Source organism: Moschus berezovskii, chromosome 24, assembly GCF_049115385.1.
Source record: "Moschus berezovskii isolate FMDL1 chromosome 24, NW_MosBer_1.0, whole genome shotgun sequence".
In the NCBI taxonomy this organism is placed as follows: domain Eukaryota; kingdom Metazoa; phylum Chordata; class Mammalia; order Artiodactyla; family Moschidae; genus Moschus; species Moschus berezovskii.
Window position 1 is genome coordinate 17,981,636 of NC_142483.1, and position 13,517 is coordinate 17,995,152.

Consider the following 13,517-nt stretch of genomic DNA (forward strand, 5'->3'; position numbering starts at 1 on the left):
TAAAGAAAAACTAATATCATCGCCCCCCCCCCCCCCGACCCCTTATCCTTAGAACCAATTTGTATTCCTCATCTGTGATTTGAAAGTTCTCTCCAGAGGAGAAATCTCAACTTCTGCTAGATATTCATAGCACTCATTTGACAATTAAGTCACATATCAAGAAGTCCATATCATGGAGGCTAGAAGCTTAGAACTGAGAGTCATGCCAAACTAGTTCTGTGTCACTTTACTCAAGAGTCTGTTTTCTCATCTGAAAATGGGAACTCAATAGTGCTTACCACATACGATAGCAATAAGGTGTAAGTGAGAAACACAAGGCCTAGTGTCAGGGCTGCTGAGATTTCTAAGAGCTGCAAAGAAGGTGGAGATCTGGAAAAAAAATTACTTTAAAATAGAAAATGAAAACTGAAAAATTGATATTTAACGCAATACTTAAAACATAACTTATCTACTGTTAACTACACTTAAACTTAACCTTTATGTAATTTTATATAAGCATGAATCAAAGGTGCACAGTTTTATGCTTCCTTTCAAAAATTGTCTGGTAAAAAACTGTATTTACTACTGGATTTGAAAGTGCATTTTAATGTTTGATCTGATGTTGAATGTAGCATTATAAGTAAATGTTTGTTCAGTCTATGGAGATCTTAAATGCTTTTAGGTTCTTCAAGAAATGGCAGCTCTAATTACCATTATTATAATAATGATTTTATTCTTCTGCCCCATGACATTTCTTACATTGTGACTGACTGTTTTGTGAATGTTTCTGCCTTATCTTTTCAATTAAACCATAAGATCCATGAGGATCATACTGAAGAACAGACGGAGTAAAATCACTGGGCTTTGTTCTGGGCTCTACCACTGAGCAGGTATGGAAGCTTGATTCATTTAGTTTCTTCAAATGAAAAACAGGCAGACTGTGGCCTGCTCTAGGCTGCCTGCTAGTCTACAGAGAAAATGAAGGGCCGCATTTAAGAGTGCTTTAACCGTATAAACCTACAAGATAGTATAAGCTGCTGAAGCACTTGCAATGCCTCTTATGGCCAGAGACACAGGGAGGAGTTAGCAAAAATCCAGTGACTTCCAAAAACATTTTTTTCTGCCACTATATCCAAGCCATACTTGGTTTAGCTATAGTCTCTTCCTTTTTGTTCATTCATTTAATGGATACTTTTAAAACACATATTGAGCCTGTTCTACGTGCCAGGGCTTGTGCTAGGGAGCCGAGAATGCAATAAAATACCTAGAGTCTACAGCAAAATTATTCTTTTCCTTTCATTTTCATGTCAGTTCAGTTCAGTTCAGTTCAGTTGCTCAGTTGTGTCCGACTCTCCGCGACCCCATGAATCACAGCACTCCAGGCCTCCCTGTCCATCACCAACTCCCGGAGTTCACTCAAACTCATGTCCACAGAGTCGGTGATGCCATCCAGCCATCTCATTCTCCGTCGTCCCCTTCTCCTCCCACCCCCAACCTTTCCCAGCATCAGAGTCTTTTCCAGTGAGTCAACTCGCCGCATGAGGTGGCCAAAGTATTGGAGTTTCAGCTTTAGCATCAGTCCTTCCAATGAACACCCAGGATCGATCTCCCTTAGAATGGACAGGTTGGATCTCCTTGCGGTACAACGGACTCTCAAGAGTCTTCTCCAACACCACAGTTCAAAAGCATCAATTCTTCGGCGATCAGCTTTCTTCACAGTCCCACTCTCACATCCATACATGACCACGGGAAAAACTATAGCCTTGACTAGGTGGACCTTTGTTGGCAAAGTAATGTCTCTGCTTTTTAATATATTATCAAGGTTGGTCATAACTTTCCTTCCAAGGAGTAAGTGTCTTTTAATTTCATGCCTGCAATCAGCATCTGCAGTGATTTTAGAGCCCCCAAAAATAAAGTCTGACACTGTTTCCACTGTTTTTCCATCTATTTCCCATGAAGTGATGGGACCAGATGCCATGATCTTTGTTTTCTGAATGCTGAGCTTCAAGCCAACCTTTTCGCTCTCCTCTTTCACTTTCATCAAGAGGCTTTTGAGTTCCTCTTCACTTTCTGCCATAAGGGTAGTGTCATAGATCCCACAGACCACAACTAAAGATCTTGTGTGCTGCAGCTAAGACTTAGCACAGCCAAATGAAATTTTTTAAAAATGTTAAGGCAAAGAAACCCTACTTTGGAGTTAATAGCTAATAGCAATATTTTCTTTGATAAAGTGTTATGTTTTCAAATAGGGACTCTATTATCCATTATAACAAAACCTTTGATTACCCTAGATCCCTAAATATCAGCGTTAGGAGACTATTTGAGCATTTGTGGAAATGTTTTTCTAGATGTAGGACTTAATGAATTTCTCAGGTTCTTATTTTTCTCAGTTGTAAAGTGGGGATGAAGATGGAAACTGTCTCCAGAATTTGGGATTTCCCCAGTGGCTCAGCAGTGAAGAATCTGCCTGCAATGCAGGAGACACAGGGAAACATGGGTTTGATTTCTAGATTGGGAAGATCTACTGAAGGAAGGCATGGCAAGCCATTCCAGTATTCTTGCCTGGGGAATCCCCATGGACAGAGAAGCCTGTTAAGCTGTAGTCCATAGGGTCGCTAAGAGTCAGACACTATTGAGTGACTGAGCACGCATGCTTTGGAAGCATCTCCCTGCAAAATAGAGTGATTATTATTTTTAACTACCCATTATTGGACCCTCACGAAGTACCAGGCAGTACACTCAGCTGAAAAGCTTCCCCTAATCCTCACAATTACTCTATAAGGAAGTAGAAGACTTCATAGAATTATGCCCATTTTAGAGATAAAATAACTGAGGCACGGAAAGTTTAACTGATGAAACTGCCATATAATTCTCACAACACACAAGTCATGGGGTAAGGAAAAAGATAAACTTTGAGCCTGGGATATCCTGAACCTTTTTATTAATTATCATTCCCTTAGGGCATAAGATAACCAGGAAAATAAAAATAAAAAAGAACAACTCTGTCAACTAAACAGTGAAGCAATTGGACGGAAGTCAATATTAACAAGATTCTGTGATTCCAGGGGCCCAAAGACAAGGATTCAGAAGCCTATATCTCACCACACAATTAACATACATTATCTGAAGGTGCAAACTAAGTCACTTTAGTAGTGTGACACTTTGCGACCCCATGCACTGAAGCCTGCCAGGCTCCTGTCCATGGGGTTCTCCAGGCAAGAATATGAAGTGGGTTGCCACGGCCTTCTCCAGGGGATCTTCCCAACCCAGGAATCGAACCTGGATCTCCCGCATTTCAGGCAAGATTCTTTATCATTTGAGTCACTAGGGAAGCCCATTATCTGAAGATAAATAAGATAATTTGAAACAAGACAATGCCTCCAGTATTACAACACTATTTGAGAACAGTTTTCATGGGAAGTGTTCTCATTCGGCCCTACTTTTCCCAGGCAAGGCTGGGCTTTGTTATAGAGAGGCTTGATCCCTGATTAAGGCAGTAAACAGCTGTGAAATCCTGGACTCACAGGTGGCAGGCAGGAGTTCCACGTGGTCGTGTCGTCACTGCTGGTGCTTATGCTGACATTACAGTTGTCAACCTGGGATGCGCTCAGGCCACAGGGAGCCCCCGTGTCCCCCAGTTCTTCATTCTGTTGCCGCCGTAGGCTGGCGAGCATTTGCAACTCAGATTCACTAATCTCACTGGGCTGATAGTTTCTCCAGTCATACTCCTGACCAAGAGAGAAGAAATTGAAAGAGCAATGAGTCACCTGGCCTTTCTTAATTTTATGGGCTACCAGTAAATGCTACTCTACAGCCTTAACCCTTACAATAGCTCCCCACTGACAGAGGCCCAGATCCTTAATAGGCCTTTATACGATGCCCCTGCTGGCTGCCTCACCTTGTCTTCTCCTGACGTGTCAGCCACACTGTCCTTCATTCAGGTCCTCAGAAACGTCACACCCACTCTTGCCTTAGAGCCCGTGCACATGCCAGTTCTTGTGTGTTAATGCCCAGCTGTCCTTTAGGGCCCAGATTATGTGTTTTTCTTCAGAAAAGCTTTTCCCGACAGTTCAAAACTGGGTCGGTTCTTCCACATTATGTGCTCTCAGAGAATCTTACAGTGCACATTTAGCACCATCACAGCCACAGGTGCCTAACTGGTTTTGGAGTCCGCAGGTAGTCTATGAGTGCTACAAAGGCAAGCTCCACGACTGTCTTATTTCCATTGTATTTCTCACACCCAGAGCCCAACCAGTATTTGAAGACTGACTAAATAAACAAAAATTCAAACCGGCTTTTTGTAAAAGAAAAAATCACCTTTCATAAAAACGTCTGGTTTATAAGAGAATTGATAAATTTCATCAGTGTGAACACTAGGACCAAATAAATTCAACTAACAGTAAGAATGAAGATAACTAATGTCGTTAAAAGCCATCAAATAAAATATGAACTGAAGATGGGAACATGTAAGGTCTGAAAGCCTGAAAGACCTCAGAGCTACCATAAACACTTAAATTCATATGGACTTTACTATATATATGTAATCTGTCAAGTCTACTACTATAAATCTTCAGAGGCTAGTTATAAATATTATTTCAATGTACAGGGAAGAAACTGGCATACGGAATTTTCAAAACTCTTTCCTTTTCTCTGGCTTAAACCAAATTTGATAGCTAACATTAACTTCAACATTGCTGAAATGTTAGCATCACATATGAATGAGCAGTGTGATTTACATCCAGGACTGGCATACAACTTGAAAACAAACTTCAAATATTTTTGTACATCTGGAATCAGTGATTATGCTCAAAAAGTTTTTCCATGACACATTAGACTTTTTAAGATATTCAAACTTCTAAATTTGTTTTCTTGGGTGACTCTTTGAGATAGCTGCTGTCTTTTATTCTGCCTCATTGGGATGTAAAAGGTTAAGAAAATAACAATTGAAAAAAATTCTTAGTGTTTCTATGACACTAAAAGCTTTTTAATAAAAGCATCATCATCATTATAACTTTGGGGGTTATGAAAGCCTGTGATCTAATAATGTGATGTGGAGATTTTCTGCGAAGTTGCCAGTGGAAACTCACTTAAATTCTTATAGTTCATGGCTTCAGCAGCTTGGCATCCTTAATAGATGTCATGAGTAATAAAGTCCATGAGCATTTAATATGCTTAGAGAGTTCTTTGAGTAAAACAGATATTACAAGAAGAAAAACAAAGTTCATATTCCAAAAAAAAGCACTTTAAAAAGGGAAAAATAAAAACAATTTAAATTCAAAAGAAATAGGGGAGTAATAAACAAAAAGATGCCCAATATCACTGTCATTAGAGAAAGCAAATTAACACAACAATGAGGGACCATTCACATCCACTGGGATTGTTTAATACAAAAGATAGGCAGTAACAAGTGCTGGCAAGGATGCAGAGAAACTGGAATCCTCACACATCACTGGTTGTGATTATAAAATGGTGCAGCCACTTTGGAAAAGTTTGGTGGTTCCTCAAAACATTAAACATGGGCCATGGGGCCAGCAATTCACTTGCTGGGATATATCCAAGAGAACTAAAAATATATGTGCATACAGAAACTTTCGTATCAGTGTTCACTAGTACTATTATTCATAATAGCTCAAAAGTGGAAACCACCAAATGATGAATGGATTTTTGTTTATCCATACAATGGAGTATTATTAATCATAAAGATACATGCTACAAGATGGGTGAATGTTGAAAATACTTTGCTAAGTGAAAGAAGCCTGAGACAAAAGGTCAAGGATTATATGATTTCCTGTATATGAAATATACAGAAAAGGCAAGTATACAGAGATAGAAGGGAGACAGGTGATTGTCCAGGGACTGCGGAGAGACGGAATGGGCAGTGATCTCTAATAGGTGAGGGGTTTCTTTCTGGGGTGATGCAAATGTTCTGAAAGCAGGCTATGTTGTAGTGATGGTTACAGAATGTCCTAAATATACTAAAAATTTCTGAACTTTATGGTATGTGAATTAATTATACCTCAATTGAAAAAAAAGTAGTTCAGTAATCAGATGTGAAAAAAGACCAGCCATTTGACTTTGGGCCCAACAGCAAACACATGACTTTCTGTCCTTCAGTTTTTCTGTCAAGAAGTGGAACTAAACATTCTAACATGTCACGTGGTGGTGGAGGTGTAGTTGCTAAGTCATGTCCAACTCTTGTGATCCCATGGACTGTAGCCTGCCAGGCTCCTCTGTCCATGGGATTTTCCAGGCAAGAATACTAGAGTGGGTTGCTATTTCCTCCTCCAGGGGATCTTCCCGACCCAGGGATAGAACCTGGGTCTTCTACAATGCAGGCAGATTCCTTACCACCAAGCCACCAGGTAAGACCAACAGGTCACATAGGTATGCATTGATAATACACGCTTTTAAAATGAAAAAGGAAATTTTGTTTTCACAATTTTTATTAAGAATAAAGCTTTTATATGTACTTAGCATGATTAATTCAGCCATTTTATTTATTTATTTAATCTACAAACCTATCCTGTGCCTGAGGTACAACCTTGGATACTAGGACAGAAAAACAAGAGTGAACGGGCCAGTGGTTAAGCCACACAGATCTGAGCCTGAGCCCTGGTTTCACCTTTTACCAGCTGTATGTGATTGGGAAAATCACTTCATCTTTCCATGCCTTAGTTTCTTCATCTGTAAAATGGGAGCATAGTATATACCTCATGGGATTTTCAGTGCACTAAAATACAGAGTATCAAATGCTTAGCACAGTACCTAACAAACAGCTCTACTAAGTGTCTCCAAATTTATGATTTGTGCCCTGTTGTTATTACTCTTTCCTCTCATTTTCTCTGGCCCCTTTCATCTATTCTGTACTATGCTAGGAGCTAGGAGAATAAAGAAAATGAGACACATCTCTGTTCTCATGGAGCTCACAGTCTAGAAAGGGAGACATAACAGGTATAAACTGGGGTATCAACACATATAGATGGGATCTAGAAAAGTGGTACAGATGAATCTACTTGCAGGGCAGGAACAGAGATGCACAGACATAGACAACAGACACGCAGACACGGTGGGGAGGGGAGGGTGACACAAATTGAGAGAGCAGGATTGACATATATTTATGTCAATTATATATATTTTGTACAAATTTACAAAATTTTGTACAAAATTGCAAAGCAATTATGCTTCAATTAAAAAAATCAGGCTATTATAATGTATCAATATCAATACTACAACAGAGATGTGACTAAGATGCAACTGCCCAGCAGAATTAGAAAAAGCCTCACAAAACCAAAAGTGAGCAGAGACACCAGGGTCATGAATAGAGCAACTGGTGGTGGAGAGGTAATTAACTTAGTCCCTTGATATATTCTTGATCTGCAATCTCTTAAACCATTCCAAAACCCCAGAAAAGGCTAAATCATTTATATATATATAAAGGCTTGCAATAAAGTCTTCACATTAAAGTAGACCCAGCACAAGATGTCATCTAACTAAATTATGCAACTCCTAAGAGGCAAAGTGCCTTATGTAATTCCATCTCTGAAAGGCTCAAACTGTTACGTATAACCCAATTTTGTCTCAAAATAATCTTGTAGGACAGAGGGGAGACAATATCAATCATATTTATTTTAGGAGCAGGTAATGGGCTTGGGGCTATATAATTCAGCTGTGCTTAGATTCCCAGGCAAGTCGTTCCCTTATAAAGCCATTCAAACCATTCGTTTTCATTGATCTTTTTTCAGACAGTTTTGGGAACCTAAGTCTGTGAAGCTACAAAGGTAAGATGTGGCCCTTGCTTTCACAGGTCTCACAATCTAGGAGGGATAAAGAGTTCTAAAGAAATGAGTATACAATAAGGAAACATACACTGGGGTATGGTATTAATAATCACACAGAGTTTTGATAGTGATTAAAAGGAAAACTGGTAACTCCAGCAAAATGATAAAACACAACAAACAAAAAATAATCTTTCAACTTGAAGCCCTTCGCTTAATCTGTCTTCTCAAGACTTTAATATGGAATAGCTTAATTGAGCAAACTTCTGCCTATAGAATCTGTGGTAAGAACCTATTCTACTGAACTGAGGGGGACACAAGGCTGAGTTTACTCTGTGGTGTAGAGGCAGAATCAGACATGACCATGGGTTAACAAAATGAGATGACCAGCCTCCTTCTATTTTACATGGATGGGAGAGTAATAGAACTGAGAGAAAATTGGGTCATTATTCTCACTCTGGAGCCTGTAACATTTTCGAGACTGAATCGTGTTTGCATTGTGACCATGCCTGACACCTAGGACATAGGGGACATCACGTTGTAAAAACTTAATAAAAGCTCTAACAAGCAATCTTCTTTGTATTCGTTTAAGTTACACCAAGACTCGAAAGGCACTACTACTACAAAAGGGATGGTGGCTCTTAGAATAGGATATGAAAGCTAACAAGAGAAAAGGGAGATATACCAAACAGTCTGGTATTTCAGAAAAGACAGGTTATTTCCTGTAGGATCAGGCATCATGGAGGAGATGGTCTTTAAGCTTGCCACTGAAGGACTGATTGGAAGCCTGAATTTATTCTAAGCATCAGGCAAGAAAACATGGGGCAAGCTAGACATATGGAGCTCATATTCATAGAAAGCATTATTTACTTAAATATATACTGTTTTAGAAATGAAATATATAATACTGTTCCAAAGTAACAAAGATGGAAATACCTAGAATTTAACTTAAATCTTATGAGACCAGATGGCTTCTACTTTCCTGCCCAAATCTTATTGAAAAATCTAGGATTCTATCACAAGACATAATTTAAATAGCTTCCAAATGAAAACTACTCAAATGCCCACCAACAGTAGAACGGGTAAATAAATGGTATGAGAGCCACACAGTAGGGCACTATATAGCATTGAAATGAGTGATATATTGACTCTTAGAAAAGAAACGCTGAGCTAGAGAACCCAGATGTAAGGGAGCATACACTGGTAAAACTAGTCTTGGCGGGTAGGAGGCAGTGGTGAGGGCACAGTGAAAGCCAAGTATAGTGACAGGAAGGGAGGACAGTAGGGCTGCTGGGGAGCTGACACTGTTTTCTTTCTTGATTCAGATGATGATCAGTTCCTTCAGTTTGTGAAAATCTATCAAAGTATGTGTTTATGATATGCATATTTCTTTGTGAACAAGAGCACAAAAGTCTGAGAATCAAAAGGAGATTTCCTAGGAAGTGATTAGTTATTAATCACTGGTACCTTACTATGGACTATATCAGTAGGAGGAAAAAAGGCAATTTGTAAGTGTGGCTGGGAGTCAGTATCATGGTAGTTTCAAATTTGTATTCATTGTTAAGAGTTTAAAAAGATGTGATTAGAAAGTTTTGAAAGTTTTTTTGAACTTCAACACAATAGCAATAAAAGCAGAAGTCCATTTTCCAAAACTAATTTTAAATTTTAATTGGCATTTTAATTTGAAGATTAATCTCCTCCTGACTGCTATTTGCAGACAGTGTTTAATCTTTGTATTGACATTTTTAATACTAATAGCTGATGGTAAATTAGTGTTCTAGGACATCTCTTCTCCAACGAGCACTCCTTGAAGACTTTTTTCATATTCCTAAGCTACTTATCTCTCATATGAGTTTGCTGTGATTCACTGGGGGCACCAGCCCACTAACAATAGGAATGAAGAGAAGACAGAAGCCACAGACATGAGCTGTAAGTGGCACATACTTGAGCACACAACTCATTCACAATATATGGTAGCTTTCACCATGTGTCTTCACCATGCAAAGATATAAATCAAAACTTAAAGACCAAGCCACAGTACAACTTGAAAAACTTTGCTAAATTTAAGAGATGCAGTGTCAACTTGCACAGTGTAAATCAAGAGTCAGGCTATCCAAAAGAACCGACTGGTCTGAACCTAGATCATGTCTTACGTTGACAGCATGCGCATGGACATGGTCATAACCAAACCCAATGATGCCTCTGAAATGTCTGTCACAAAAATTTTGGCATGTGACCTGGAGACACTCAATCACTTCATTACTCAGGAAAACTAATCTCCCAAAATGTCTTAGGTAAAGAATTCTTGGGTAATTAAATCCAATAGTGGTAAAATTCCTTGCAAAGAGATAACTTTCTATCTTGTATATGTGGCTATCCTCTCTCTTTTGTTTGGCATGAAAGGATTTAAAGAAAAAAAAATCTTTATATTCATGTGCTACATTTGTATAGAACAGTCTTCTAATCCATGACCTAAAAAGAAATATACTTCTATACATTTCTGCCTTGGTAGTCAGCTCCCTAATTTTCAGAAAGAAATCTCTGACAAACACAGCTGAACACTTATTAACCTTAAAAAACTGATAAACAATTTTTAATTTTCCAGCATTTAACTTCTGAGTTTTAACAGTAATAGACTAGAAGGAATCTACTAACAGCAAATTGAAGAGGTTTTATATTATGCCCAAGGATATGCCATCTACAAGGTGATTGTTGCTTTGTACATTGAACAAGCATAAAGCCATTCAATAAATGGTAGTTTAAAAATTATTTAAAGAATCAAGAGGAAAACAATGAGATTTCTTATAGAGATGAAAATAGCAGAGGTTAGACAACGGATGCTTCTGGAATGGGAAGATGACACCTTTAAATAAGTTTGAACTGTTTAGAATATACAACTGTTTAAAAATATACAGGTTGTAAAACAGTAACGACAGATAAACCAACATCTGCAGTATCTGCACGTTAAAATACTATAAAGCTTTAAGTGGCAATAGAAGTTAAGTTGCCACTTGATTACAGAATTTTTTCAGTGGTCTTTAACTAGGGGTGATGGTCCAGCATGATGGGAGTTACAGGCTTTTCTGGCCAGAATTCCTGGGTTTGATACTCTGCCTTGTCACTTACTATATGTGAACAAGCCAAATCTCTCTCCTTCCTTGTCTGTCAAAAAGGTAAGTCCTCTCAAGGGGAAAGATGGAGACTGGAGATAGTGTGGGACACCTGGTAGAGAACCTGGCACATGGCAAGTACTTCTGATCTTTAAAGCCACCCTGCTGGATTATGGGCTGTGTTCTACATGTACTCATTTAATACTTACAACAACCATGAGGAATAAATACTGCTATTTTTTTCCAAATTTACACATGACATAACCAAGGTTCAAAGAGGTTAAGAAATGTGTCTGGGTCACATAACTAAAAAGAAGCAAAGTTAGGACTCAAATCAAGTCTGACTGACTGAGATCAAAGACCCTGATCTCAATGCGCTTAGAAAATAGCCTAGTATCCCTTGCATACAGTAGGAAAATGACAAACTTATTTAATTTGCTCCTCTTCAGAATTAGGAAAACCAAGACATCAAAGAAGATGGATTTCTTCCATAAACACGTAACTAGTAGGATGTTATCTAACCCTTAGCATTAGAATATTGGAGAACTGACAATGAAATGCCAAAGTGTGTTGGTTAAACCATGAATGTCTTCTCATTGATTCATACTTCTGATAGTCTCAATTTTTGTCAAGACTTTCTTGCTACAACTTCTGAAACTTTTGAGAATTTGAAACTGCTCCTCTTTATCAGCTTGCATAACTACTCAGAAATGGAGATATAAACATATCCTAATAACTTTTGCAATACCATATCATCACCTGGATCTTAACTGTAATTCTGTTTTAAATTATTTTAACATACATCTACTTGAGACCATTTTGCCCTGGTGAACAACTAAATTAGACACTAGACACAAAGAAAGTGAAATAAACAAACCACACTATATATCAGTCAGACTGAAAAATATTCAAAAAGAAGGCAGAGGGCAAGAAATGCGTTCCACCTGGGAAATTTCTATGTCTAACTCAAATACTTCTACTGGTGACACAAATGTTATTTAATTACCAAATTCTGTAGCTTCAGCAATATCCCCAGCAATACACTGACAGATAAGACTGAGATAATGACCTTTTTTTTTTGGAGACAAGGAAAGAGTACAACTTCAACAAAACATCAAACATCAGACTCTTTTCCCAAAGACTATAAATTGTCAGGAATGTCCAATTTAATAAATGAAACTTTCTTCCCATGGATAACACTATGGTTTATGAAATGCTACTAGTCTTGCCCAAGTTCAATTTGCTGTATCAATCATGAAGCTACGCATCTCCAATTCAGCTCTGGGAACGTGGCAGGCACACTGAGGGTGGTCTCTGGGGAAGGACTGGAGAGATACCACATCCTGCTTCTAAACAGTTTTCTCTCTTCAGTGTATTCTTGAAAAAATATCAACACATTACCTAGCGGAATTAATTTACTCATATGTTAAAACTTGATTCAACTATAAGCAGAGGACAAGAAGCATATATAGTCATCATTTATTGAACAATATCAATAATTAGTTTTGAGAATTTGACTGAATTTGAAAGGTTCTAACTACTCAACAGATAGAAGAAAACACCCTGTTGGATTATGGGCTAAGTGTTCTACATGTACTATCTTATTTAATACTTACAACAACCCTGTGGAATAAGTATTGTTGTTTTTTCCAAATTTACACATGACATAACCAAGGTACAAAGAGGTTAAGAAATGTGTCCATAACTAAAAAAAAGCAAAGCTAGGACTCAAATCAAGTCTGGCTGATTTGAGCTGGGGGTCTGAACCATGATGTCCCCTGCTCCTGATTTATCCGTTTTTAAGAATGAAAATGTGTGTAGATACGACACAGAGCCCTGTTTGGGGACGGTTTTAAAGACTGCAAGGGGGAAGGCTCAGGGCAGCATGAGGTCAGTGGGTACCTATGGTGGAAACTGCTGCAGGAAGAAGAGTTACCCCTAAGAGAGTGCACAACTGGGCCAGGATGGTGTATGATATATGGAGTTACCTGCCCCCAAGACAGGTGTTTTGGAACACTGTAATACTGCTTTTGCTGAAGCAAGTCGGGGTCAGAAAGACATTTATGAATTCTTCAAACAATGTGGTATTGTTGGAAAGACAAATGCAAATGGCATACTTGAATGATAAATTCAAAGAGAGACAGATGGTTTCACTTTGAGCAGAGTACCTTAGAAAATGCAAATATTTATGTAAACTCTAAAACAACTTACAAATTTATTTTCTTCTAAGTTTTCTGAGCATAAATTGCACTGACTAGCAAACTGTTATAACTTTAAAAATATATGATATTTTTAGATATAGATATTCACTGCTCCAATACTGGGACTCAAGTTATCAGGGAGGCAACTAATCCCTTTTTATTATCCAAAAAGTGACTTGAAAACTAAAAGAAAAATTTGCTCACATTATATCACAGCCTAAAATATCTTTTTAAAAAAGTGTCTTTCCATAATTCAGTTCTGATTTTCAAAAATGGAAATGTGAAAATTAAGCTCACTATATATGATTCATTTTACAATGTTTTCTCTATAAAACTCAAGAATTTTTTTAAAAAAAGAAAATATCTGAATTTGTAATTGGTAGCATATTTGTCTTTCTTACGAAATAATTCTTCAGTAAGCTCTAACTTTTTCTGGAACCACAAAGATTGCT

At 38.0% G+C, this 13,517-nt stretch overlaps 1 protein-coding gene across 13 annotated transcripts in view; it reads right to left on the bottom strand.

Moving 5' to 3' along the window:
• Positions 1 to 13,517, bottom strand: part of CFAP20DC (CFAP20 domain containing) — a 269,101-nt gene that overhangs the window by 73,720 nt on the left and 181,864 nt on the right. For 11 of the 13 annotated variants that reach the window (XM_088831654.1, XM_055414224.2, XM_055414219.2 and 8 more), the window contains one exon: positions 3,504 to 3,707. The exons of the other annotated variants lie outside the window; for them this stretch is intronic. In XM_088831654.1, the coding sequence (XP_088687780.1) occupies positions 3,504 to 3,707 (204 nt within the window). The remainder of the gene's footprint in view (positions 1 to 3,503; positions 3,708 to 13,517) is intronic. 13 annotated transcript variants of the gene reach the window in all.